The 27,401-nt window shown below is 42.3% G+C and overlaps 1 protein-coding gene across 4 annotated transcripts in view; it reads left to right on the top strand.

Moving 5' to 3' along the window:
- Ltbp1 (latent transforming growth factor beta binding protein 1) overlaps nt 1-27,401 on the top strand; it is a 379,031-nt gene that overhangs the window by 219,129 nt on the left and 132,501 nt on the right. For all 4 annotated transcript variants that reach the window (XM_013354050.2, XM_005367931.3, XM_005367930.3 and 1 more), the window contains 2 exons: nt 20,258-20,360; nt 23,538-23,609. In XM_013354050.2, the coding sequence (XP_013209504.2) occupies nt 20,258-20,360; nt 23,538-23,609 (175 nt within the window). The remainder of the gene's footprint in view (nt 1-20,257; nt 20,361-23,537; nt 23,610-27,401) is intronic.

Here is a 27,401-nt window from a genome sequence, read left to right as displayed (position 1 = left end):
GCAAGAGAGCTTTCTTCTTCCCAGAATACTCCTGTTCTCCTTGCCCTGCCTCTACTTCCTGTCTGGTTGTCTTGTCTATACTTCCTGCCTGGCTACCAGCCAATCAGCATTTATTTAAAATATAATTAACAGAATCTAGAATTGTCCCACACCAGAGTTATTGTGTCTTTAGCCTATATCATAAAGTAGAAGACCATTTCCTTTCACATTCCTCCATTGAATCTGTGTATTGAAGATAGCCTGAATTTTTAATTGAAGTGCACTTTATAATTAAAATATAATTGTATTATTTTCCTTCTTCCCATGCCTTCATCTAGTCCCTCCTCTGTGTCCTCTTATTTCCACTCAAAATCATAGGCCTCTGATTTCTCCTCCCCAACCACTTGGTTCTGCTGCTTTGGGCAATGTGGTACTTTGTCCTGTGATCCTCTACCTGCCTTTTGGTTATGGCTTAAATACCCTACAAATAGAGTAAGGAATATGTATTCTTCATTTCAAGAATAGTGTGTGGGAAGATGGAGAGCTAAAACGGAAAAGGAGAAATGCCTTAGGCTTATAGAACCAATCGTTATTGCTTAAGAAACCTTCCACAACCCTTTAGATGCTAAGTCACTGTAGGATTTTCACCACCCTTCTCGAAGAACTGAAATTTAGTTTATGGATTTGAATGGAGTTGCAGTATGCAGAATAAAAAGGCATCATGGGGAATTAACAGATTTTGTTTGGTGTCAGGGGCCCAGCACTTGGTGGCAGAGAACCAACTTCCTTATCTACAAATTGGAGGCAAGAATATCGTGCTTATGAGTTATGTTAAGATATGACATGATAATTAATGTGAACCACATTTTGTAAATGTCAGAGAACTATGAGAATATTAGCGTAGAGGATCCTGATAGCGTCAAACTTTTGAAAGAAGCCAGAATTCCTGGTTGTTTATGTTTATGTGGTGTAGCTTTTCAAAGATGGAAAAACCCTCAGTCTTCCAAATGTAACATTTATCTGCCTATGGATACCTGAAGTACCTACATCTGGGCATGTGATAGCTAATCCTGATTGTCCTTGATTCAAGGAAAAGATGCATATGACATTAATATAGCACTGTTGCGGGTGTGTTTTCGAGGGCTCTGGCACAGCCAGCAGTTTAATGCATGGGCAGGTTAAAATCTCAATAGAGTGTTGGGAGCTGGGAGAACTATGGAAAGTGAGGTTTGGTTGGAAGAGGCAAGTCACCAAGTTGGTGATCATAAAGTACCCACTCACTGTAGGCCCAGAAGCATGGAACCAACCTACCATATGCTGCTGCCTCTGCAGCCACGCGGCGAAATGCACCGCTCCTCTCAGAAGCTGCGTTCCCAGATGTCTTGCCGCAGGGACGAAACAGCTGCTTGGAACAGAGCACTTGAAATAGCTGCACCTCTCCACGGCAGTCGTGTTGGCAAGCCCTCTAGAGAAAAGGAACACCGTCCATTTAAGTTTATCTCTGAAGGAGAGGGCACAGATGGATAGGAGCAATGTGGCTGGAGATAAATTGTATGCACGTCATAGTTTTGCCCCAGATGAGGCTTGGAGACAGAAGGTGAGTTTGGTGCCATTTGCATTGTTTAATCTTTCCAGCTTAGGTTGGCCATGGAGAAAGGGAAAAGCAGATCCTTTTAAAACTCTGTGCCCAGTACCTTTCTCCCCAGTTTCCAAGTTGGAGCACAGATGATAAAAAAGCTTTGAAAATGAAACACAACAAACTTGCTTTTCTCCTATGATATCAGACAGATGATGCCAACTAGAAAAGATGAACACAAATTAGTTAGAAGCCTAAACCAGACTGTTCAGTTGAAGTGAATTGAGAGATTGATGGAGTTACCTAAATAATTCAAGCCCAGTGGAATACTCTTGCCTTATCTGGATCCTGTTCTGACTTTTGGCTGAATGATCCAGATGGTGATCTCAATTCTTAATTCATTTTGCATGTGTAGCCACCGACACAGCTTCAAAATAAGACTATTTCATCAGACATTCCTAGCATGTATTTGCCTTCCTACTTGTGAGAAATTCTGTTGGGAAGTGAAGATTGCTGAATTAATTAGTGCAATTCAGATGAAGCATAAAATTATTTGAAAATAATCAATAGTGTATAGGTGTGTCCTGCTAGGATGTTGCAAACAGACACAGACAGGTGTGGGTGGATTTGAAATGAATGGGGTCAGGGAGAAAACAACCAACCCTATATCCCTTTCACCTTGCTCATTGGGCGTGTTCAGTAGTTGGAGCTATTGAGACTTCACATGGATAGTAATATGCACTTAGGTCTGTATGTCGCTATAAGAGGTCGAACACCAGATGAGCTTGGCAGAAATAGTTCATATTTCTGTGACATAGTATATTAATTGGGCCAGAGACTCAACATGCACTGCAAGTGTAGCTAAGCCATGGAACTTTCCTGGTCCAAAATTTTAGGTCTATCTAAATGGTAGAGGAAAAACTAACAGTTGTTTATGAAGTCAAGCTTACAGATCAAAGGGATGAGATTCAACAGGGAGAAGGTTTTTAGAGGTAGTTGAGGAAAAGAGTCTAAAGAGGCCAGAGAAGCAAGAGATTCCTGAAAGGCTTAGGTGCACATAGTTTTAAAGATCTTAAAACTGGGGCTTAGCACAATGTTAATGGCTGTTGGTGAGGTCAACGTGTCTTGAAGCCTCCTTACTAAGAACCAAGTTCAGAGTTGTTAAGGGTGACACGGCCACACAGAACATGTGTGTTCTTCCAAAAATGTCCAACCTGAACCTATAAACCTTCACAGCTAAACTTCAGAATGTAGGGAATACTGGGGGTAAAGGGGAAAGCTAAAATTATCACATAGTCATAGAAAAAAAAATAGATCCATAATGTAGGACAACATTGCGTCTTTTATAGCCATGCCATGAAAACAAAAGTAGGGGGATTTCTCTAGGAAGAGGCATGGGAGACATACAGTAGATGGGGGTGAAACTTAGTGTGCATGGTGGTAGGAGGAGGGCACACACATACCACAGCATGTGTAGAGGCCAGATGGTATCTTGGAACTCTTTTTACCCTGCGGGTCCCAGGGATCTAAGCCAAGGTGCCAGCCTGGTTGCAAGTATCCTTACCCACTGAGCCATCTTGCTCAACTGAAACCGGAGTTTTGTTTTTTTTTAAAATAAGCCATATGTAAAATGTTTCAGAAAGAAATAAAAAAATTGAACTGGATATTAGATGTTACTTTGGAATTATTAGTTATCTAGGTGTGATGATAGTTTTGAGTTTATGCGGGAAAGTGTCCTTATTCTTGTGAGCTGAGTGAGAAAGGTTGTCAGAATGAAGCATCGTAGTGTCTATAGCGCTCTCTCACAATGGATCCCTTACACAGGTGTGGAAAGATGCCGGCACCCTTTTGACCGGCAGTTCAGCATTCAGGTTATCACCCTGTCAGTCTTTGAATGGCCTAGCATGTTTGAAATTTTCTTATGCGAGGAAGGGGAACTACTAAATGTTCCTGGACTTACAAATAAAATAAAAATGCTTCAAACTGAACTTGAGAAACGCAGCTTCGAGACATTGAATGCGATTTTAGAAAAGGGTGTTAACCAGTTTTGTCTGTTGGCTGGGGCTGGATGTGAGAAGCTGAACTTGTATCAAACGTGAAATGCTTGAGGGTCGACAAAGGGGACTTGGAGATGAAGGTCAGTAGTCTGTAGGGCATGGATCATCACGATTCAGTTGTGGACCGCTGTGACGGATATTAGTGTGGCTGAACTCTTCTGAGCTTTTTTACTTTGAAGCGAGGCCAATGTTCTTTGTCATCCAGTAGCTGACCCATGGGAAGAGGGTCTCGAGAAGGTAGCTGGCTGGATGTTTAAGGATAAATCCCACCTTGATTGGTATTAAAAATGATGTATTCTTGACTATGGGTCAAAGCACGGGGATTTATCAGTGGAATGCGAGGGGATTAATGGAGACAGCTCAGTGATAGGTGAATAGCTCTCCTGGAAGTATATTCATGGCAGTGGAGGTCATTTTTTTTGGATGTTGTCATAAAGAAGAGAAAGAAATAAATAACACTGGCCCTGGAAATTTCTGTGGTGATTTTAACCTTTGTAGAGCCTGCCAAGATGGAGGGAAGAAAACCTATTCCCCCCTCCTCTTTTTTTTTAACTTTTGTAGAAAGTGTTATTTATTTTTTCATAGTCTGAAATATTTTCTTCTGTTAGGATCAGTGGGCATCACAGGAATCATTGAAAGAGTAGAAATAGAGACGACGGAAGGTGGTTTCGAGGGTAGACTTCCTGAAGCAGCTGATAAGTCATAGTCTCGGCTAACCTAAGCTCCCATGTTACTTGTAGTAAATTGTATGCACCATATATATTTGCAAACATTTGCAAGTCTGTTCGCTCTGTGACTGAGTTAGAATTGCAGCTTTAGTGGTTACAATTACCAAGGCTTTGCGGGAAACCTGTTTTCATGAGGCTGAAACTTGAACATTTCCATTCCAGTCTTCATCTCAGGAAATCCGTCAGGTCTGTCACTGCTTCACTGGGGATGTTAAATTTACACTCCCTTTTCATTGTGTAGGGTGACTTTTGTTTCAAATCGGATCCTTTAATAGTGACCTAAATTCAGATCTTACATAGCATCTGCAATTGTGGTTATTCAAATTGGGTTTTACTGATTGCCCCGTTGTTGAAAACAAGTCTTTTACAGCGACCTAGTGATGCCAAATAGTTTGAAAAGGCCCTGAGTGTGAAGTGTTTAGAATCACAACAATAGAGCTCAGGGTCCAGCTTCCATGCTGGCCTTGTCATTGCCAGGTTACACAATCATGCGATCGTGGTCTCTTTGTTCAATGCGGTGACAAGGACTGTAATTAGACACAGGCTGTACAGAGGAGGCAAAGCAAAATGTCTCAAGACCTTCACTTTACAAATGCTGAAAGAGCAGAAAAATTCCACATATAAACACCCAGATTAGCTATGAAGTGCAGAAACACTGGAAAACCCAAAGTAGATATAAACAGAACATTTTTATAGCACTCTAACATTGATAAAGAGGATAAAAAATACCACATGAGCCCATGTTCATAGGATCGTATCCATGGAGAGTTAAAGAAATGAACACAGTGGATCTTGTAAAAACTTCCATAAAGATTTAAAAAATATCGTAAGCTACAAACTTGAAGGTGAAGGTGTCTAGCATCCATTCCACTGAAGAAAAGAAGCTCCCTGGAGGTTGTAAAGAAAGAAGGGAATAGTATATGATGTGAAACACCCAAGTCAGGGGTAAAAAAACCTCTGTTTCCATTAACTATCCACCATGTAAATAATAAAGCTTGTGGCAAAATTGAGTTTAAGTGACACAAGAGCTATTTGGTAGCCTCTCTGAGGTGCCAGATGCCATTGCGGTGTTTCTTGCTGGGCAGGAAGAAAGAGAAAGAAAGAGAATGGACGGATGGAGAAGGGCAGTAATTGGAGATAGGTCTGCCTTGTGCAACACCCTGAAGGTCAAAGCTCAGTGCTAAAACACACTTGCACACTTGCATTGTACAAGGGAAATAGGACCACTCTGCCTTTGTTTGCATCATAAGTAAACACTATTGAGAAATTAATGAGAAAGCGTCAACTGGAAACAGAAAGTATCCTAATTGCATGGCTCAACGTACTTTTTAGAAAGTAGAAAGAAAAACTTCTTAGCTTTATTTGCGTGGATTCTGTATTTATTGCGTTTCTCATTGCTACGACAGAATACCTGACCAAAAACAAAGCAAAACACCTATGGTGGAATGGTTCGCTTTGGTTAGCTTTAAGGGAATAGCCTTCACAATATTGGTGAGTTCTGGTGCCTTGGTCTCAGGTATTGTGAGCTTGTGGCATGGCTTTCCCACCTCTCTGAGAATGTGAAACCAGACAGCGGCATCAACCCAAGCCCAGGCTAAGATCTAACTCTCATGAGGTCTCTACTAGTGATCTAGTATGCTTATTATGCCCCAAGGCCAAAAGCTGCCACACCCTCTCCAGATAGCCTCATCATTGGGGACCACCTATTCAAGAATGCAAGACTCTGAGGTCATTTTACATTTAAGCCCTTAGAGACTAATGAGAGACTATTGGGGAAGTAGATGTGAGGCCTGCTCAAGTACGTGTTAGAAAAAGAGAGGGGGGAGGGAGGAAGGGAGGGAGGGAGGGAGGGAGGGAGGGAAGGAGGAAGGGAGAGGAAAGAAAGGGAGATGGGCTGTAGACTTTCAAACTAGTTTTTTGGTGATGGGAAAATAATTTATTGCTCAGTTAAAAGAGCTTGGACACTAAGTTTTGCTTAGAAAGTTGCGCTTTAATTTCTACATATTTTGGTCTGACTCTATGTTAATGGAGTGAAGCCTAGAGCTAAAACAGAAATGTTAGCTTTGTCCCAGCAGCATGCTGGCATTATCGTAACCCTTTCACATTGCTTTTTCCCTAAATGGAGTCCAGGAACTACTAAAACAGAGTGGATGACTAAATAAATGTGGGGCTGGTGAGATGGTTCAGTGGGTAATGACGCCTGCTGGCAAGCCTGGTGACCTGAGCTCGAGCCCTGGGCCTCACAGGCGGAAGGAGAGAACAGACTCCCACAGATTGTCCTCTGACCTCAGGCACGGTGTGGCACATGCGGTCACCATCCCCAAAATGAAATGCATACGTAAGTGTAAGAAAACTTTTTAAAAAAGAATAAATGCTTATAAAAATGACCTCGCAATTATATAGTGCTCTTATCTGGAGATAGGCAGTTTGATGCCTGGCTCAGCAGAAGGCAAAATAAATACGTGGCCTTCTTTCCCCTTGCCGTTGACCGACACCCTGTGTCTTTAGGGCTGAGCTTGCTCCGGTGAAGTGAGCTTGGGTCAGAGCGGTGATTTTCATGGTAATTTAGAGGTGCTCCTAGCCAGAGGTTTGGGAAGGCAGAGCTGGCTTTCCCTGTCATCTGCCATCTCCATAAACAGAGCTCCCAGTCTGGGTATGCTGATCGCATTTACTGACGTTTGGCCTTCCTCTGGTGGAATAAGTCAGCAGCACCAGCCACTTCCTATGCCATCTGCGTTTTCCTTCAGTGCCCTCTCAAGTGCTCCCGTCGTAATCCAAGAAACACTTGAGTGCTAGCGAGTCCGTGGCTCTAGTGCCTCTAACATGGCTGCTCTTTGTATCCACCCTTGCCCGACTTTACCCGTGGCAATCGCAGAAGACTTTGCTGAAGTTGTCACGTACATCGCAGTGAGAGGTGCTGGAGTTCTTAAGGGTTTGCTGGTCTTGTTCCAGTAGCTTCGGTCAGACAGCCTGCGAGAGGCCCTCTTGCCTGGAGCAGAGAAAGCTCAGCAAAGCACAGTGGTAGGATCCAAAGGGGGAAACACCACATGGGAGATAGACCATGCGTTCCTGTCACTGGGTTCCCACCAGCGAGCCGAGAACTGCTAGTTTTCCTCGGATGAGGAAAGTGGGGCTCAGGCTTTGGGGAAGTCAAGTATAGATTCTCAGAACTGGGGTAGCAGTCTTCACAGAATGGGTGGGACTCAGACAAGGTACTTCCCAGAGCCCCGTGCACAGGGCTTCACCCAGGCAGATGCTCTGGAGGTGCCACAAAGCCCGCTAGCCTCGAATCTTCACTCTCCCTGACCTGTTCCATCTAGAAGCAAGTCTGTGCCACATCACTGGGTTTCCCTGACTCTTTTTTTTAGATATTTTTCCATTTTATTGGCCATGAAAATACTTTTGCCATGACATGGAATATCATCAAGCTCCCATATTTTACCTTTAGGGCATACCAAAACCATAAACCTACTAATTACTAGATTCTTGGTTTTTGCACAGGAACAGACATTGAAAATTATTATGAGACAGAATTTGGGGCTTTCGGCAAGTCACTTCGGATACTGGCAAAGTCATGAGTATGTCGAAGGGAGTTTGAAGAAAACATAGCTTGTCTTGATGGAGTTTTAGATTCTATATACACTCTAAGAATATTTAAAGAATCACTGCTGGTATTTCTAGGAGCTAAGGTCATTTCTTGTCCCTGTTCCACCGGATGGAATTAATATTTGCTAAACTGAAGTAGAATCGTCTGGGTTACTAAGAGAGAACAGTTAGAATCTGCCTTGTGAGACAGTAGTGATAGAAAGCAATTTCATGAGGTATTCTGAGGACAGATAAGATTTGTTCCTGATATGATAACAGTGTTGCATTTTTCTTCCACTTCCACTTTCCCTTTCCTCTGCCTCCTTCTGTTGCATAAAAGTATTTTTATGCAAACTGAGTATTTGCTTTTTTTAAGATCATCACCAGAGGCTGAGTATTTGCCCCAGTGATACTGCCTCTGCATAGTTTCTCTAAGATCATTTTAGTTTTATTTATGTGTATATGTGTGTGGGATATGCATGAGTTCAGGTAATCTCAAAGGCTAGAAATCACCAGATCTATTGAAGCTGGAGTTACAGGAGGCTGTGAACGCTCTGGCATGAGTGTTGGGGTCTGAATTCAGATCCTCTGCAAGAGCAGTATGTATTTTTAACTGCTGAGTGAGCCATCTCTCCAACTCTGCTATTGTTTAGGTCTGACTTGCCAGAACTGGAGGAAAAACCATGACAGAGCTGAGTAAGAATTTGTCTTTGCTGGCCATCTTCATATCACTTATTTTCTTAAGGAATCTGAAAGTTTCTTAAGGAATGGTCAAGTCAACTCCAGTTTCAAGGATTTGCCATCACCGGGAGTGTTTTCAACATAGCCTAAGTTCTGAAGCATATTCTAAGAGCTCCAAATATTTCAAACAAGACAGCAATGCCTCCAGAAGAAGCATTTTACAGAGGACTTATTTAGAATGGGCAAGCTTAAATGGTTAAGAACACAGTCTTCGCATTCTGTGGCTTTGAGGCAAGCCTGCTCGTACACCAGCACATTTTTATAAAATTGATAGATGACAGAGAACGTTCATGGTCATGGCCATATTTGACCTCTGAAACAATGTAGGAGAAAGGGAAAGTATGCATTCTTGCCTCCCATCGAAGTTATGTGAAACTCGAGACGCAAAGAAGTTGAGACTCGTGTGTGCTGACTCACTCAGTCCAGGTCTGTAGCTGGCCTTCCATTTTAGCAAACTCACCGCATCTCTGGCCCCATTTCATCGCATTTTGGCCTGGGAAAGCTCCTGAGACGTCTGAGTTCTGTCTTCTTCTGCTGTGACACTTTTGACGTCTTTCCCCCTTTTTGGCAATCATAGGCACTATTGATGCATGCACAGGACATATAACATATGACAGAGCAATCTAGACAAATATCAGTTATCGTGAATACCTGTTCTGTTGTCTCCAAACTGTCCTGACTTGAGATAGGTCCCCTTCACTGTCATTTCCTCCAAAGAGTTTTCTCCAGTGCGCTCTGCTCCTTCTCTGAATTCCTGTCACATTAGACTCTAGGCGGATTATTTCTAATTCAATTGTGTTCAAGTAGTTGCATTTGTTCCTCTTCCCGTTAAGCCTGTACTTTTCATGAGGGCAAAGCCACTTAGGATGAGCTGAGTAACGGGCACATATGAATCACTGCTAATTGTATCCATGCTGTGCCAGTTGGGACAGGCTTTGCAACGGTGACAAACCTAACATGTGCTTACATTTTGCATGGGCTTGTCTAGAGGCAGGAAAGCAGAGGACTCTGCCTTCCACATTCCTTGGGGACCTTAGCTGAGAATGGCAACATCATTGCTCTACGACTCAGAATACCTCAACTTCGCCAGAATAGAACCCTGACAATACTTGATTCCTGTAGCTGAGGAAGAGAGATGCTTTTAGGAATAGTCATCCCATTTTTTACTCCTCACTGGTCAGTTACATGGTCCTGATAACTCTGTGGGTTGAAGCGTATTCCCTAACTCCATGTACTGAAACCACTGATGGTTACTATATTAGGGGGTAGAGGCTAAAAGGAGATACTTGAGGTTGGATGAAATCATAAGGGTGGGACCATGACAGGATGGGATTAATAGCATTAGAAGAAAGGACAGCAGGATGCTCGCCCGTGTTCTATCTCTCTTCCTGCAGACTCATGAGCAATGAGATCATGTGAGCACAGAGTCAAACAGCTGCTGAATATAAGACAGGAATTGACCATGCAACCAACCCCTTAGTCCTGTAATCCAAGCTCTACAACTGGAAAAACAAATGTCTGTTGTCAAAGCCATGAGCTGGTTTGGGAAGAAAGATTGGTTGTAAGGTTTCTGCCATGCAAATGCAAAGACATGAATTCAGTTTGGAGAATCCATTAAAAAACAACAACAACAGAGAGAGAGAGAGAGAGAGAGAGAGAGAGAGAGAGAGAGAGAGAGAGAGAGGCAGAGGCATGGTGGTTGGGCTTTGTCATCCCAGAAACAGGAAGTTTCTTGGAGCTTGTTGCCCGCCAGCCTAGCTTTCTTGGTGAGCTTCAGGCTACTTAGAAACCCTGCCTCAAAAGCAAGGTGTACAGCGCGTGAGCTACAATACCAAGGTTGACCTCTAACCTCTGCACACGCCGGCACACCCACATACACACACACAAAGTCACCTAGTGTCGCTAGTTTGTTACGGCAGCCAGATAGGCACGTCTGTTGAAGAACCTGGGATATGTGGGGAAGCCAGCGGCTATTTGGTGGGCGATATTGTTCCTGTCGAAAGGGAAAGGGCAGTGGAGAGCACAAGATAGTTCCTGCTCCGGGGGATAGAAATGAACCTGTTGCTTTTATTTGTGACTTTCAGTTTTTCTCCAGGAATTCCATCCAAGCCACAGGTAATTAGCAGTTTTCAGTTCTGTGTGCTTGGGCGGGACACAGAAACAATGAAAGCTTAGCCAAATGGAAGGCCTGCGCTTCTGCATGGTGCTGCGAGCCTTAGGTGGCCTTTGTCCCTTTTTCCATCTCTATAGAGACCCAAAGGGAACTGCTAAGGAGTGAAACTTAACAGAAAATTACCCAGTGGAGTTAAAGAAATAAACAAACCTTTACTGTCAGTCTGGGGGGGGGGGTGATCTAGTTACCATAGTAACAGCAGGCATTTCTATATGCCCATCTTATTTTCTCACCTACCAAAGCTTTTTCTTTCGCAATAGAATTTTAAATAAATTCAACAGGATGTACATGTAAGAAAATGTCATAATGAATCTAGTATTTTTATACAAATTAAACTTAATAATAAAAAATGAAATAAATTTGACTTATTTACTCTCTGGCACTGTATTCCATAGCCTGGTCTGTGTTGCTTTTCTTCAGAAGAAAACCTAGTGGGAATTTTGTGAGAATAGCATCATGATAGAACTTACTTATTCCTTTAGCAGCACAGGAAGGCCAATGACACACAGATCCACAACCTGGATGACTTGTCTGTCAGAACATTCAAATCTCAGAGGTGGAGAAAGTAGACAGCTGGATTTGGTGCCTCCTTTAGGAAAGATAGAAAGGAGAATCACATGTTAGACCCTTAAGAATACTTTTCCCTTTGCCTGCTAACACTAAAAACCTATGTCACTTTAAAAATACCATTTCATAAACTAAAGTTCTTGTCTGGAGTTGTTTGAAGTCCATGGTTTGGTTTCAGCAGGCTTTAAGCAAATAGACTGTCAGAAATCACTGTGGATGCATTTCCAGCTATTAATGCCCTAGTCATAGCAGATAGCTTATAAAATCAATACCCTGAAATATCAGAGGATTATGCATATATCCGATACCCCAAATGCCTAACATTGTATTAATTACTCTAATAAAAGAAAGCTGGTTGGATTAAAAAAAAAAACTTGCCCATGAAGAATGTTCTGCTGAGGCCAAAGCAATTTTTTTTCTTTTACAAGTTCTTTTAGAAAATCTGGAAGCATTTAAGCATTTTCTCATTCTTTTTATGGGACAGTGCCTGTTACCCTGCCAGTGAGCCACGGTACAGAGGTCTCCGTGAGGAAGATGGACCCTTAGAACCAGTTTAGCAATATGTTGCTCTCTTTGCATTAATAATAGTGTTCAAAAAATTGGAGCATTTAGCATTGGTACATAAAAATAGATGTATTTTACGTTTTAGTGCTGGGTTATGAAGGGCTCTTGGTGAGGCTTTCCAGTTTAATTTGGAGCCAGAGCCAAGCCATTTTGCATGGGAGGTGGACAGGAGTTACTCTGCCAGAGCAGAGAAGTTTCTATCATTGTGAAAGGTTGGGAATGTTAATAGCAGTGAAGACCTGGAGTGGGCCAGCTGAATCCAGTCTTTTATGCACAACCAGAGCTTCTCCATAAAGGCCTTTAGTCTCATTTTTGTGGAGAGATGTAGAAGATCCCTAATAAATACGACCCTTCTCCCTCAACCAGAGTCATAGTAGTGTGTGAGGGTGATGTTTTTGCTCTCTAAAATCCTCAAGGTTTTGTGTCAGCATGTTTGACTAGCGTGTGATTTTTAAGAGGAGATAGCTGTGTGATGTGGGTGAGTGGGCCATCATGTGGCTTTGCATGCATGCTCCATCTATGCAAAATCTGCATCTCTATGAATGTTATGAATACTGCTGAGAATTTGCCCATTGATAGTAAAATGAGTGCTGTCACTATCCTTACTAACCAGACAGGACTCACGTAAGAGCCATACCTAATTTCAGGTAGCTAGATGCTTTTTCGTATGTACAAATTGGCAAGAGAAGGTAGAATTATGTTATAGTGACCGCTGGTGAAGTGGGTTCAGCTCATTCTTTGAGGATAGTAGGAAAGGCTATGGGCTCGAGTTAGTCAGGCTTGTAGGCAGGGGACATTTAAGGAACACTGCTCTTTATCAGGTGACTGTGACAGAGTAAAACTTTTCACCATTATTCCCTGCAGCCTCAGTCCTGCACTGTGACCTCCCTAAGATCATCACATTAATTGTGTATTGTTTGGGATGTCTGTGCAATCTTATTAATGAAGAGACTGACATTCAGAGCGTTAAGCCACTTAGTGTCTTCTATTGAGTTTGTAGCAGTTACAACCAACACTGAGGCTTCCTGGTTCCTTGTCATGTGTTCTTTTGGTATTCTACATTGTTGTTATACCATCTCTTCCCATACGTGAATACTTATGAGCATGCACACACACATAGACACATACACATCACACACGGAAGACTTTAAAAATGGTCAGTTTACCTTTGAAAATGAGCTAAAACTAGCAGATAGGTAGAAATCTGGGGTTTCATTTGGTGTTAGGCTTTCCTAGATCCGTGTTTCTCATATTTTCTCATATTTCTCGGATTTCACATAATCTCATATGTGGGCCATGACTACTTTGGCAAATCTTTATCTCCAGAAGCATTTACATTGCTATTCCTATTAGTAGCAAAATTACAGCTATGAAGTAGTCATGAAAATAATTTTGTGGCTGAGAGTCACCACAGTGTGAGAAACTGTATTGAAGGGCTGCAGCATTAGGGAGGTTGAGAACCCCTGCTCTAGATAGTGTCTGAACAGCATTTGTTGTGTGAATAAAATGATTTGCCGAACTTAAACTTCCCCCCGTTATCTGAGAATTATAATGAAAGGGCCTTTAATCCAGCTTTATCCTTTTTCGGTTCTTTGAGTATTCCTGAATGTGTTTACCTTAAATATAATTTCTTCTCCATTTCCCAGGAACGATATACTCTATTGTGATTGGTCACCTTTTACACTTCTGATTATCAGATGCAGAATGCTATGCCTTCCCTTTTTGATGTGTATGTTTGTGGGTATGTGGTGTGTATGCATGTCTGAACATGCATGCTGCAGTCTGAAGTTAATATCCAATGTCTTTCTTGATCATTCTCTACCTCATTTGTTGAGGCAGGGTCTCCCCCAGAAGCTGAAGCCCACCAGTTCTGACAACTTTAGAAAGCCAGCTTGTTCTGGGGATGCCCCCTCTCTCTGCCTCTTCAGAGCTGATCACAGCAGGCTACTCTTCCTGCCTGGCATTTCCTTGGACTCTGGGAATCCAAATTCTGGAGCCCTCACACTTGCACTCAGCCATCTCCCTGTACCTATTTAAGGACTTTTATTTTCTTTCTATTGATTAGACATCAATATTCTTCTATCTACTGTTCCTTAAACTATGTCAGGTATTTTTTTTCTGAAGTAATATAAAACTTAACTGGCTTTGGAAAAGAACCAGAGTGATTACTTCTCTGTCTCCTGGTTGATTTTTAGATCCAACTCGAAATTGAGCCCCAAATTTGGGAAATTCTCCGTAACTTAGCACCACCCTGTTTTCTGGCTCTCTGTACCCTCTCTGTGTTCCGTCAGGTCCAGCTGCCTTCCTCCATACTTACCCTGTCTGCTCACAGTTGGTGGTTGGCCCTCTGCCTTGGGAGAGCAGTTGTGCCCCTCCGGAGTCTCTCTCCCCAGTAGTACCATCAAGTCACTCCCCTGTTTCAACACTTGCCTCAGCCCAGACTTGTGTACTTTTGCAAGGGTTACAATGTTCCAGACTTCTATTTTCCCCCTGTGTTTTCCTTTAGTGACCTCCGGGGAATATTTTTAAAACTCTGCATGGCTTTAACATTTTAAGTTTATTTGTTCCATTGACTTAGTGCCATGTTTTCCTCATGAGAAGATGTCCTCTATTCTAGCTTAAAGTATTTCTACTTCATTATAGAATAGTTCTTGATAACCAAATGAGCTACATGCATGTGATAAGGATGATTTCTAAGAATGTTTCTGTATTGTCATTTTTCAGTGTCTTAATTAGTGAAACTAAATGGTAGGTCCTTGACATTGTACTGTTTTCCTGGGGGTGATCCTTCTCATAGTGAAATATCTGAACAGTTTTACCAGAAACATTCTCAAATCCTATAAGATGGCAGGACCCTTGAGCATGGTGATAATTTTATCCATGCTGGAGAGCAGATGAATGAGACCTGAGATTCGGCCTAAACTCTGCTCAATGAAGTGTGGTGTAGGATATCCCACGGGGCTGTGGAATATCCCACACCTCTTAGTCCCTCATCATTCACTCTCACTACACCGTGAGGCCAGGATTTCTGTTCTTGTGCCTCACTACTGGCTCAGAGAGGCAGGATGATCTATGGAAAACCCCGCTACTAGTGAGAGAGCTGGGGTGTTGACGGGGTCTAATGGATTTCAGGCAGCACTTGTCTCTTTTCTTGACTCCTGGGCTTTCCTTCTCCAGGACCTGACACAGCAAAGCAAATGAGTGTCGGTTTTACTGTGCAAGTCATAAACCAGGCTCCAATGTTTATAACTGCTTCTCCCAGTTACCATGTGTCTTTCAAGCAGCTCTAACAGTGAGCTTTTCCACTGTCGAATATGATAAACTCACATTACCGGGTGGTCAGTTTTGAATTTTGATTCCAGTCCTGGATTTGTGAGGCTCTAAAGGGGACCATGATCACAATTTAATTTTGATTGCGAAGGTTTGTGGTTTCACCTCAAAACTCAGGTTAAAGTCTAAAGAGGTATATTCTCAAGCAGGTAGAAAGATTTTAAGCGTGTTTTCCATAATCAATTGATTATTGATAATTAGTTACACAATTAAAGGCTGTTATACCATTGCTTATAATTATTTTGCATTGTGAAATATACTCGTAACTCTAGCAAGTCAAATAGCAACATGCTCTAACTTCTCAGAAACTCCCATAACCTTCGGTGCTAATGAAGGATCTCTCTAACCTCATGTATTGTACGAAAAAATCTATAGTTCTTCAGTGGTCTGAACTTCTGAAGTACAAACCCTGTTAACATAGGTGGAGAAGAAGAGTCTGAAGTTTATTTTCAACACCCAGTCTTTCAGAAATCAAGGTCAAGTAGAGTGGTTTGATTTTCTCCCCTTTGTCTTGTTTGCCTAAGTCTAGTCAGCAGAGGTTGAGACTTGGCGAAGACTCTAGAGATGAGGAAGCAGAAAACAGACAAAGGAGAGAGGGCTAGGAGAGCATCCGCCCAGACCTGGCCCTGGTAGAGCAACAGAAGTCCTTAAACTTGGCTCTCTTCTGCACCAGTCTGTATTTTCTAAACGGAGTCGTGTAACCTAGCAGCACATACTGACCTCAGAGTCTTAAGCCTGCAAGAAACCATAGAGGTCATTTGCTTTGTTTCTTACATTCCTGAGAGATGAGCCATCAGACTTAGCTCCCACCAGAGAGGTCACCATCTCTCTTAGGTAGAGACATTTACAGTCGAAAGATTGTCGACACTGTGAAATCCAGTGATTTGGGGTTTTCGGGCCTGCTGAAAACCATCGGCATGCAATAGGCATGTTTAATGTACCTCCACAGTGCCATCATGTCAACATGTGCACTGCTAAGTGTCCACATGCGTCACTGCTCCATTTTCCAGCTGATTGTCACAGCTGCCTGAACACTCTGCTTGCCTGCCCTACTTGGATCCTAGCAAACATATGGGATTAGTGTCCCCTCACTAACACTGATGGATGTTTTCTGGGGAGGTAGAGCATGTTGCTTTTTGACCTGGTAGAGTAAAGTACAAGGTATACATTTACCACTGGGTTGCTTTACATAAGATGTGTTCTAAAGTGTTTGACAGTCTTTCTTTGAGAACGTGGTGACTAACAGCATGGGAGAAAGTCTATCTAGCTACTTGTGTTTTTAACTGGTAAAAACCACCTGGATCCCCACCTATGAATATGGCTAGGGCAGGCCATGTCTGTGGGAGCACAACTTGTTGAGAAGTAGAACTTCCCAGTCTACACCAGAGCACCCCAACCACATTCTGTCCTGGGTTGTTCTCTCCACTGTGGCTCTATGGTATGGGAAAGACATCTGTTAGCCTAACTTTTTGCCCCTCTGGGTACTTCTGACTATACTCAGATAAGACTTGTGGCGTCCAGTGGCTGGGGAAAAGCCCAGAGTGTGACCACAGAGATCTTTCATGTCGCATTTCTTGCTATACACCGAAGCCTCTTTATGCTTGGACAGTTGATGGGACTGATAGAAAACTTTGGGCTTTCTAACCATGACTTCATCCTTCCTAGCTCAATCCTGCACTGTGTAGACCCAGTTTCGAGACACACACAGTGCCATGGTACCACCTACGCCTCCCATTTGTTCCATCAGTTTGGATGCCTTGTGCTGCTCTTGGCTATGGACCTGCAACAACAAAGCCATGGGATAAAGCGGCTTGGATCATGTAATGAAAACTTTGTACCTTTCTGGAGGCCCAGTAGAGGGAAATGATTTATTTTTGTCCTACCAAATAAAACATTCTAGGAATCCAAGGTGAAAATTGGATTTTAACTGCTACTAACATTCTGAGCATATAAAACCGGCAAGTGTTGAGTGCTTCGCCTGATTAAGAGAAGAGCCCAAAGTCTGGTACGAGAATAAGCGGTGTGCAAAGCAGTTGGTGTCTCAAATAAGCCCAACCAATTTATGAAACTGGGAGAGAATGTTAAGCAGATGTTGGCAGCTGGGTTTCAGCAATGGAGGCTTCTGTGTTTCTGTTTGTTCCTTGTCTTATACCTGAGCCATTGTCCCCTGTCCTTTCCTGCTCCTGACCTTCATGCTCTGGGTTTAAATTGTCTATGGTTAAGCTCAGGGACTTGGACAACAGTCCAGATTCAGGTAGTTTGTTTTCACCTTGACTCTTTCCCTTCTTTTTTGTGGGGTGTGTGTGTGTGTGTGCAGCTGTCTACCTGCGCACCTGTGCTTCCTGTCTCGGACCTGGCGCAGCTCCAGCGCTGGGATTGGAACAGTTTCACTCAGCACGGAGTGGCCACAGCTAGCAAAGAACTCCCCGCAGCCAGGCTTCCCTGTCGGTGCACTTGTTTCTAACAGTCACACAGTCTACGTCCATCCAACCAGCGGAGTTGCTTTCCTGTCTCTTTCAAGAAAAGCATGCCTATCTCCTTCTGTCCGTGGAATAACTGCAGGTGTCATGGAAGTGGTGACTTTGGCCTTGTTCACTTTCCCTCAGGTGCTATTATGGATATTTTTAGGTTCTTTTCAAAATCAGACCAACTCAAAATGTCATCGGGACTAACCTTATATTTCAGGGAAATCCATTTTGTCTTAGAACTGCATTTCTTGTTGACTGTGGTACTTTTAAGTTAGAGTAACCAGCTCGTTTCACAGAAAGGGCGCAGTCCACTGCAATCCATTCGCATGCATCCTACTCACTGAAGAATCTGACAGTTTGGATCTCATGTGGGACATATTCAACAAGGAATTTTTAGATGAGGATGATGGTGCCAATAATGGTGATAAATGATAGTGACTGGGGTGACAGCTTACTTCTCACTTACATGTGTCAGGCATTGTACTCAGCATTGTACATAGATTTTTACCTTTCAAGTTCATGACCACATTGAGAGGTGCTATTATGTATTCCATGTGATGGATACGAAAATTCATCTTACTGTGTATATGGAGTCCTAGAGCCAGAATTTGTATCCAGCCCTCTAGAGTATCTCAAATACTGTTTGAACCACTATCACATACTGCTTTTGGAAAAATTATTAAAAATCATATAAAACTGTAAAAGCTTAAGAACATCAATGTCATGCTGTATCTAAAACTCTGTTACCCTAGCTGGTCTTCTGTGATGTGGTTTTGCTTTATGAATTGTGAATTGTGTATGTAATTACTCAGAGCTCCAGTCAGCATGAGGCATGCCTGGACCTAGCAGGAAGGAAATACTGTCCATGGAGGCCTGCCTGTTAGGTGGGGTTTGCACCTTGTTGTTCTCCTTAGGGATCATCATTCGCTTTAACTTTCCCTCATTGTGCACAGCCCCCTGTCCTGGGGCCTGTACGCTAACCTCTGGTGGGTTTTCCCACTCAGTATTACTGAGTATTTGAAATGTTTCCTGTTTGGGGAATATAAAAATAATAAGTAATTAATACATAGCACAGGACTGAAACTGGTAGCAGTGAACCTCTGTGGAATCACCTTTGACGTAAAGAAAATGAATCATGAATGGAGGAGCCAGTGATTCTACCTGATTCTCGTGGTAGAAATAAAGTTGTAGAAAAGAAAAATATGATAGTATACCAGAGAGAGAAAGGGGGGAGGGAGAGAGAGAGAAAGAGAGAGAGAGAGAGAACACGTGTGTGTGTGTGTAGCGTAGCATTCAAACAGACCTGAGTTGTTCAGACAATCAGAAAGTGTCCTTTGCCAAGCCTAAATAGATGCTCAGAGGTGGAAGGCAATATAAGATACAACCTAAACTGGGACAAGAGGGGACTTCTCTATCCTGCTTGGGGGTAAGATCAGACAATGTCGCTGTCGCTGGATGTCATTAGTCGGCATAGGTATGTGACCAGATTTCTTTTAGAAACGATGACTCCTGAAACCACCTGAGGATTTTTTTTGACAAAGCAGAGGAACTGCTTATGTACTCCATATTTGTACACAAGACAGAGACGTAGGGTGTGAGCTTACCCTGTGCAGCTTGGGAGAGAGAGTCAAGTAAGTCTCATTGCCATCTGGACCTTGGGTGATCTTGCGGGACAAGATCGATTTTCAAGGTAGTTCTAAGTAACTTCAGTCTCCTGCCTGAGGGTCACCTGATCTTCTGTGGTCGACTAGGAGTCTCACCTGACCTTAATATTTGACAATATAGAAGCATAGTTCTAAGGGTACTCATTCTGCCTACTTGGGCTGGTCTCGATTAAAATTGCCAGCCCTTTCCTAGCTTTGCTCGTCTCTCTGGAACATTAGTGTTTGCCAGAATAGATTTGGCTCAGCCTATAGTCGTCTCTTTCCTGGCCTGTCCCTTCTTGGTCCTCCTCAGGTTTTGTGATTTCTCCCTTGTCAGCTTCACAGCTGATTCTGTAGTTTGATGGCTGTCTAGTGCAAATGTCCATTTTTGTACCCCAGTTCACAGGACATATTATAAGTGCTAGATAGATACAGAGCCAAGGATCAGTGAAAGAACAAGCCAATGAAAAAACGCCTTGGACAAACAATTGTTGTGGGGAAACACGAAAGCTGGCATTTATTCCCCAGGTGAGGGGCAGGGCGCAGTTAAGGAAAATCCAGGCAAGTGGTAAAAACCAGAAGCCTTGAACACGGTCCCGTGTCCCTGTTTCAGCTTTTCATGAGATTTTAAAAATGCAAAAGAGTTCATATATGGAGATGTGATTATTCACTTCTGTGTCCTATCGACTACACCCTGGTATTCAGCCCCCAGGTTTTATAGCCGTTCTTTGCCTCTGTAATTGCATGGTATCAAGGGAACTGTTTATAAACTGGCTGGGAAGCCCCCCAGCTCTGGGGCTGAGCAGTCTGCACTTGGTTAACCCCGCCTTTCACACCTCATTGCAGTGTGGCAAAGCACTCCCTGGCCTTTCCAAGCAAGAAGACTGCTGTGGGACAGTGGGGACCTCCTGGGGCTTTAACAAATGCCAGAAATGCCCCAAGAAGCCAGGTAAGTGACATGCCATCATTCCTTTGCTGGTTAATGGCGCGCACCTCTTTTTCCTACCGCGACTCTTAATGCTGAATCTCTGAGACCTTCAAGGAAATCTCTAACTGCCGTCCAGAACATAGTGCTACAACATGCATTGCAAGACAGTTAAAACCTTCATATCGGTTCTTTTTTTAAATATGCAGAGTCATCAGTTGCCTTCGGCAGTTTAATTTCCTGTGTGGGGGGAGGCATTGTGAAGAACTGATGGGCAGAATCAGCTCTTGTGGCCCTGGGGACTAGGAAGTAGATGGTTTTAAGACGGTGAACAGGTGTTGCAAACCCTACTTAAAGAGTCAGCACAGTTACTATTTATTAGGTTTGATTCTTAAATGTGAATTTTGTGATTATCTACAACTTAGGCTATGGATTTCATTCTGCTACAGATATCCCCCTTCATGAAAAGAAACTCAGATGAGGAATTGACTGGTTATTGACTTGTGGGAACGATATGTGTAATTATGGAGCCCAGTGTTTTGCCCCCTTTTTCCTAACACCACCGTGATACTGCCCCAGTCTTCAGTGGCTGCAATACCAACATGCTGGGATTTGCCCTGAGTGCCCTGTAAGAAGCTGTTATTTGAATAAATCCAGGCTTACACCTTTCCATTGCCCTCTTCTCTGCAACAGACTATAACTTTAGTTCTTGAATGTAGCATTGACTCCTGCTGACATTTCTAAAAAGACTTTGATCTCGAAAGGGACATCTCACTTGCTTAAATCAGATGATTTTATTCATCTTCAGTAATAGTTGATTGGAGTAATAGTTGCAGCTGCCTTTGACACTTTTAAAGGTAAATCGGTTCTATTCTATATGTATGGGGGTTTTGCTTGCAAGCACATTTGTGTTCCCCGTTTGGGCCTTGTACCCAAAGAATTCAGAAGAGGTTGTCAGATCTGGAAGTAGAGTTGTGGATGTTGGGAACCACTGTGCAGATGCTGGGAACTGAAACCCTGTACTCTGTAAGAGCAACAAGGGCTCTTAACTACTGACTGGTCCTCCAGCCCCTCACTTGCCTTTTAAACCTCTTTGTTTAACCTAAAAAAAAACTGCTGGCTCAGAATTTCTCCCTCTTTTATTCTATTCTCCCAGTGTAGTAGTACGTTGCAAACACTTTTTCCTTCTTCCCTCCCTCCCTCCCTCTCTCCTCCCTTCCTCCCTCCCTCCCTCCATCCTCCCTTCCTTCCTCCCTTGCTTGCTTCCTTCCTTCCTTCTGTCTGTCTGCCTTTTGGACTTCTAGTTTCTCATATATTCAGATTCTCTGAAGACCTGAAGTTGATTTCATTAAGTTTGTTGGTACTATTAGTGTTTCTTAGAAAATTTATTTACAGAAATTGCTGCTAAAGTTTGTGAAAGTTGGTTCTTCCCTAAGAGGAAGAGTAACCACATGGACGGCTCAGAAGTGAGGAAATAGATTTTCCGAGATGACTGAATCATGATTCGCAATATAGACACCTTACATGGAGACCTGTTTACCTAAGTTATCTTACTGAAGGGAACTCTGGGATCTATCTGGAATCATTTAAAGGACATGATGTTTAGAGTTGGGGTGGTATGAACTTGACTGCCACTGATGTCATTTCCTGTTGATCTGATGAGCCATCAGCCAGCAATGTGCATCTAAATTGTGGAAATCACATTGCCCTCTGTTTTGGGAGCCATGCACCCTTCATTTGCCATGTGTGTTTGTCTAATGTTGTCGGTGGTGGCATGCTTCCCACGGTTAACTCTAAGGATGAGGGTGAAAAGATCCTCCAAATTGTTTCTATGTCTTAAAACTTTTTCCATCTTTCTCCTTGTTTTCTTTTCTCATGTGCTTGCTTTTTTGCATCTTTTCTCCAAATTTTATCTATTTCTATTTCTTCTCTTTTCTGAATTCCAAAGGAGCCCAGAGTGACAGATGTCAGGGGTCAAAGGCAAAGGAGTCCATATCGTCTCCCTCCCCCTTTAATTCCTAAGGCCATTCCTGACCTCCAGTCATTTCTATCTGACATTGCATCATCTGGGAATGAATTTGCTGCTTTATATGGTGCTGTTAGCGCCACAGTTCAGTCTTGCTGGCGATGTCAGTGGAATGGGAAAGGGCAAAGTTGCTCTTTTAACCAAATGTTGATGAAAATAGTCCATAGGTTAGCTCATTTGATGTATGAATTAAAGACATCAGCTTGGTTTCAGGGCCGTGGTTGTGGGGAATGAAGGGAAATCTAACATCTTGGCACTTTTTTTGCTTGTACTGTCTAAAGTGACTCACCACCGAGAGGCACAGTCAAACTCACATTGTTTGTAAAAACTTTCCTTCCCTTGGTTGGTACTACTCTCTAAATCATATTCATGTTGGAAGAGAGAACATCCCTTGGCTGCCATCTATGATGGTTTTGAGTGCCATGCCCTTGGGTTTCTGCTTTCAGTTTTCAAGTGGCTTTCAGTTAATGAAGTTTGTGTTTAGTCACAACATAAAGCCTTTCACTGGTGATGAGTATTGTTTCCTATGAAAGCGTAATGTTAAATCTGTAAATGATTTCATTAACTGGTCTGTCAATGTGCTTAGTACAAACAAGTCTCTTGCCTTCATACAGCTTTAGGAGAAAATTAGCATCGGATCCGAAGCAGAGGCAAACAAGAGATCATCTGGCCTGGCTCTAGGCCTTTGAAGAGACTGTTGAATGTGATCATGTTGTCTTTGAAGGACTCGCAGCTGAGGCCCCAGTTTCTGTAGGCGCCCATGTCAGTGTCTTCATTATAAGGGACAACACTGGGCATGAAGCCGAGAGACAAATGGAGCGGCTTCCACAAGCCAGCATCTCCCATGCTCTGGAGCACATCACTGTAGAGGCATGCGTCTTATGATAGGAATACTTAATCACTAATTGGAAGATAATACAAAGCAGTCTTATGATTCAGTTAGCACAATAAAGATTTGCTGGCAGCTTCCTAGGACTGCAGCTATTGCAAAATAGAAAGCATGCTGAAAACAGGCGCAAGGTGAGAGCAGTCGTGGAGGGCTTTATTGGTATTGCTAGCTTGCAAATGGTTAAGTCTACTGGTGCCGCGGATGGCACCACATCTGGCAGCTTCAGACCATCCGATTTTAAACTCCGCATGTAATGCAGGATTCTTCCGCCCCCCCCCACTTACAGCCTATCATGGATATACTCAAATGATGGAATGCCTACAAGGATACAAGCGGGTTAACAACACATTCTGTCAAGGTAAGGCTTATTGAATTTACTAACGTTTACTTGATAGGTGTCTTGGCATTTTAGAAGCGTGAATTGTTATGCCATATGGTGCTCCTGGGTCCAGCATGTGACACTTACATGGTGGGTGGATGCCTTCCTGCTCTTTTCATGTATCTAAGGACATGCTGACATTTAATAAGTGATTGGTAAAGTTGCCTTTGTGCTCTTAAAGCTTTTGGAACTCTTACCTTTTATTAACTTGTGGCAAAAACCTGCAGGCATGGATGTCTCTTAGTATACTGTGGGTCCGCATGCTGGTCATGTCATCCGGGTGCATGGGTACTCGTACCTGTACCCACACAGCAGAAGTACTTCCTTGCTGACCCATAATTCACAACAGAGTTTCCCTTCCTGATTCCATGTATTTATTGCTACCCATCTCAAATTTAGAAAGAACTAAATATGACCATGAACCTCTGTCCTCAAGGCAGCCAGAGAAGCTAGAGAGTTAAATGTGAGATGCCCTGGATACTGTTGGTTCATTTTCATAGTACAATAGGGCGGCTGTACATCTAGGGAACACCTCATAATTCATGTAGTCTTAGGCCTTTGGGTGAAGAAACTAAAGCCATGTTGAAAAGTCAAGTACCCTTGTATGGCTGAGTAGATCTGAAACCATCTTAATTTGACCAGTGCCTACTTCAGTACTCAATAACCTCAAGTTTTGATTTAGTTATTTGGGGGGACCACTGCCAAGAGTCCTCAGACAGCTAGGATTTCTTCCTACTACTTAGTCCTGAAATTATTTCTTTGTTATTTTTTAAGAGTTTGCTTCCAAGTTTGTTTTCTGGGTAGATTTTGATTGCCCCCAAACAAGAACCCAGCCTTACTGAGTCATGAACTTGGAGCCTAGAGCTCATTACAGCATTACAGATTAAAAAAGAGTATGAATTAAGAAAGGGTTTATTTATTATTGATAAGAAAGTTCTTTTTTGTTTGTTTTTAACTGGAGGAAGTACCAATGGTTTAGGGATAAAACTAAAATGTTTTTAGTGATTCTTAATAAATTCTGTGTCTGGAACTTTATGAAGTGTTAATCAAGTACCTAATTGTCTAATTGTCTTCTCTCTCTCTCTCTCTCTCTCTCTCTCTCTCTCTCTCTCTCTCTCTCTAAAGAAAATGTAAAGAACAGGCTGGCCTCAAACTTGAATTTTCTTAATAATTAATTAATTTTATCTTAATAACTGCTTATTTTATCCCAGTCATTTCTCTGGTACAATGTGTTTATTTAGCACTTTCTTTTATTTATTCTGTTATTCTTTTAAATGTCTTTGTGAAGTAGGTGATATTATGTATGTATTGCAGATGGAGATACTGAGGTCCATAGAGTTAGATAATCATTCGGTATAGGCTAAGTCTCAAACTCGGTGGACTGAAGCTGGTAAGTTCTAAGATATTCTGGGCCTCACACAAAGATCCAGTCTGGATTTTAAATAAATAAATAAAAGTGGAGGTGAAACTTTGCAAGCCGTTATTTTAAGAGACTGGAGAATTCTTGTATTTTCTTCTGTTGGTATGGCTGAATGATCGTTAGTAAGAGTGGCTCATGTCGAGCAAATCCTCTGATGGTTGGTTAATAATACCACATCCTGGCTCATGTTGGTCTCAAGAGGAGGCCCGCAAAGCAGCATTGTGCTTTCTGGCAAGATTCTGGATTGTAGTATCACAGAGCGTTCTATTTCATGGTGCCTAAGAAGACACTGCTAAATTACACTGCAGAGAAGGCTGACTCATGAAACAATATGATTTCATTCAGCATAATCTATTGTAATCACTATTGAGAGCAAGGCTTAATTTCCCTCTCTTTGTGATATTATTAGTTGGCAAAATGAAATAGAACTTTCTCAAATTACGTATGTATGCTTAGATTTCCTCAAGCATTGAGGCTTTTTGATTTTGTTATCCCCAACAGAAATTCAAAGGGAACCCATTAAGCCTCTAATTACTTGTGCTTCCCACATTGTTCTTTCAGTCTCTAGCCCCTCTCTGTTTACAAAGCACATTTAAAATTAAAGTGATTAATAACTAGAATTACATGATTTCCCTCAAGTCCCGAAGCAGCTTTTTACCAATGTGCACTGAATAACAAAGAACCAACTGTGCACATGTTAACTTGAGTGGCTTTCAAATCACTGCCCTTAAAGATTTCCCCCTCTCTCCTCTAGTGATGCAGTAATTATCTTTTCAAGAGAGTGATTTATTGCACACACATGCCGCTCTGAGAGCTGCCTCTCTCTCCTCAGCCTGATGGGCTTGGTGCAATTGGCTTCATCTATCATAGCAAGCAATTCAGCTGTGTTTCCTGGTGGATCTAGATGATGTTCTTCATCTGTCATTTGATTATTTTGCGAATGGCTTCTTATAGAATGAGAAAGAAATGGACGGTATTCCGTCTAGAAATAGTAGTAAGAATGCCTACTTTTCGATTGCATCTTCAAATGCTAGGCACTTCCTCTCTTCCAATAGTACCCTCACGTCCCATCACCCTATCATAGGATGGAATAAGAGTGTTTAAGATGCAGACATGCTGGGTGTGGTGGGGATGTATGTGGGTCAGATGGTGGTGGGCTTGTCTGGCATCTTTGAAGCCCTGAGATTGGTCCTCATCACAGTTAAACTGGGCATGCTGGCAACTCCTGTAATCCCAGCACCTTAGGAGCTAGGAGTAGAAATTTGAGCAGTTCAAAGCCTCTCTTTAGTGAGTCGGAGGCCATCCTGGGCTACATGAGACCCTGTTCCTTAACCCTAGTTGGGTATATGCTTCTAAATGCTAAATAATTTTTAAAAGCAAGCATCTCTTGGCAAATCCCTTACAAATTTCATTATTTTACAGATAAAAATTCAACATAACTGTTTTCTACCATAAAATCACCTGCCAAAATGGTATGGATTGAGTCAAAATACATAAATATGATATGCCTTGCAGCTTTTATCACTGGTGGCAAAAAAACTTAGTTTTTTGGTTTTTTTTGTTAACATTTTTTCATTTATTTTATAATAAATGTTAATTTTTCAAGGACAGTCTTGAAAACCTTCCCAGTGATTCACTATTCCACAGATGTTAATTGATGGGGCATGCCTGCCGTGGATAGGAGGTGTGTCATGAGCTGTGGGTAAGATGCTGTTCCTCCGCTCAGATGGTAGTTTGAGCCCGCAGGCTGTGACTCTAGATGAGCCTCCAAAGGAGGAGTTAGGAAGAAGTTGCCCGTGGACCTTTCTCCTGTTAGGATTTTGTTATTGTTCTGGTTGTTTTGCTTTAACAAAATAACTGAACAAAACTGACACATTCATGGTAGTCACATTCATTGCCAAAACTTCCATTGATGGGCTTTTTATAGCTAAGATGTTCCCTAAAGTGTACCTATCATCAAATTTTATTTAGACTCAAAAAATAAACTTCACATTCTTAAGGATCATTGTATTTGTTAGATGAAACTTACCTGATGATTATATTATATATGAAGCAATTTCATTATCAAATTTTTTTGTGAGTATATTTAATCCATGGTTAGGTAGACTAGTGCACAGATACAGTGAGTGTGTAATTCACGGGCAGACTAGTGCACAGATGCAGTGAGTGTGTAATCCATGGACAGACTAGTGCACAGATACAGTGAGTGTGTAATTCATGGGCAGACTAGTGCACAGATACAGTGAGTGTGTAATTCATGGACAGACTAATGCACAGATGCAGTGAGTGTGTAATCTATGGACAGACTAGTGTACAGATGCAGTGAGTGTGTAATCCATGGGCAGACTAGT

Source organism: Microtus ochrogaster, unplaced genomic scaffold (assembly GCF_000317375.1).
Source record: "Microtus ochrogaster isolate Prairie Vole_2 unplaced genomic scaffold, MicOch1.0 UNK26, whole genome shotgun sequence".
NCBI lineage: Eukaryota > Metazoa > Chordata > Mammalia > Rodentia > Cricetidae > Microtus > Microtus ochrogaster.
Note: the sequence above shows the minus strand (reverse complement) of the source record. Positions and strands in the feature narration are given on the sequence as shown.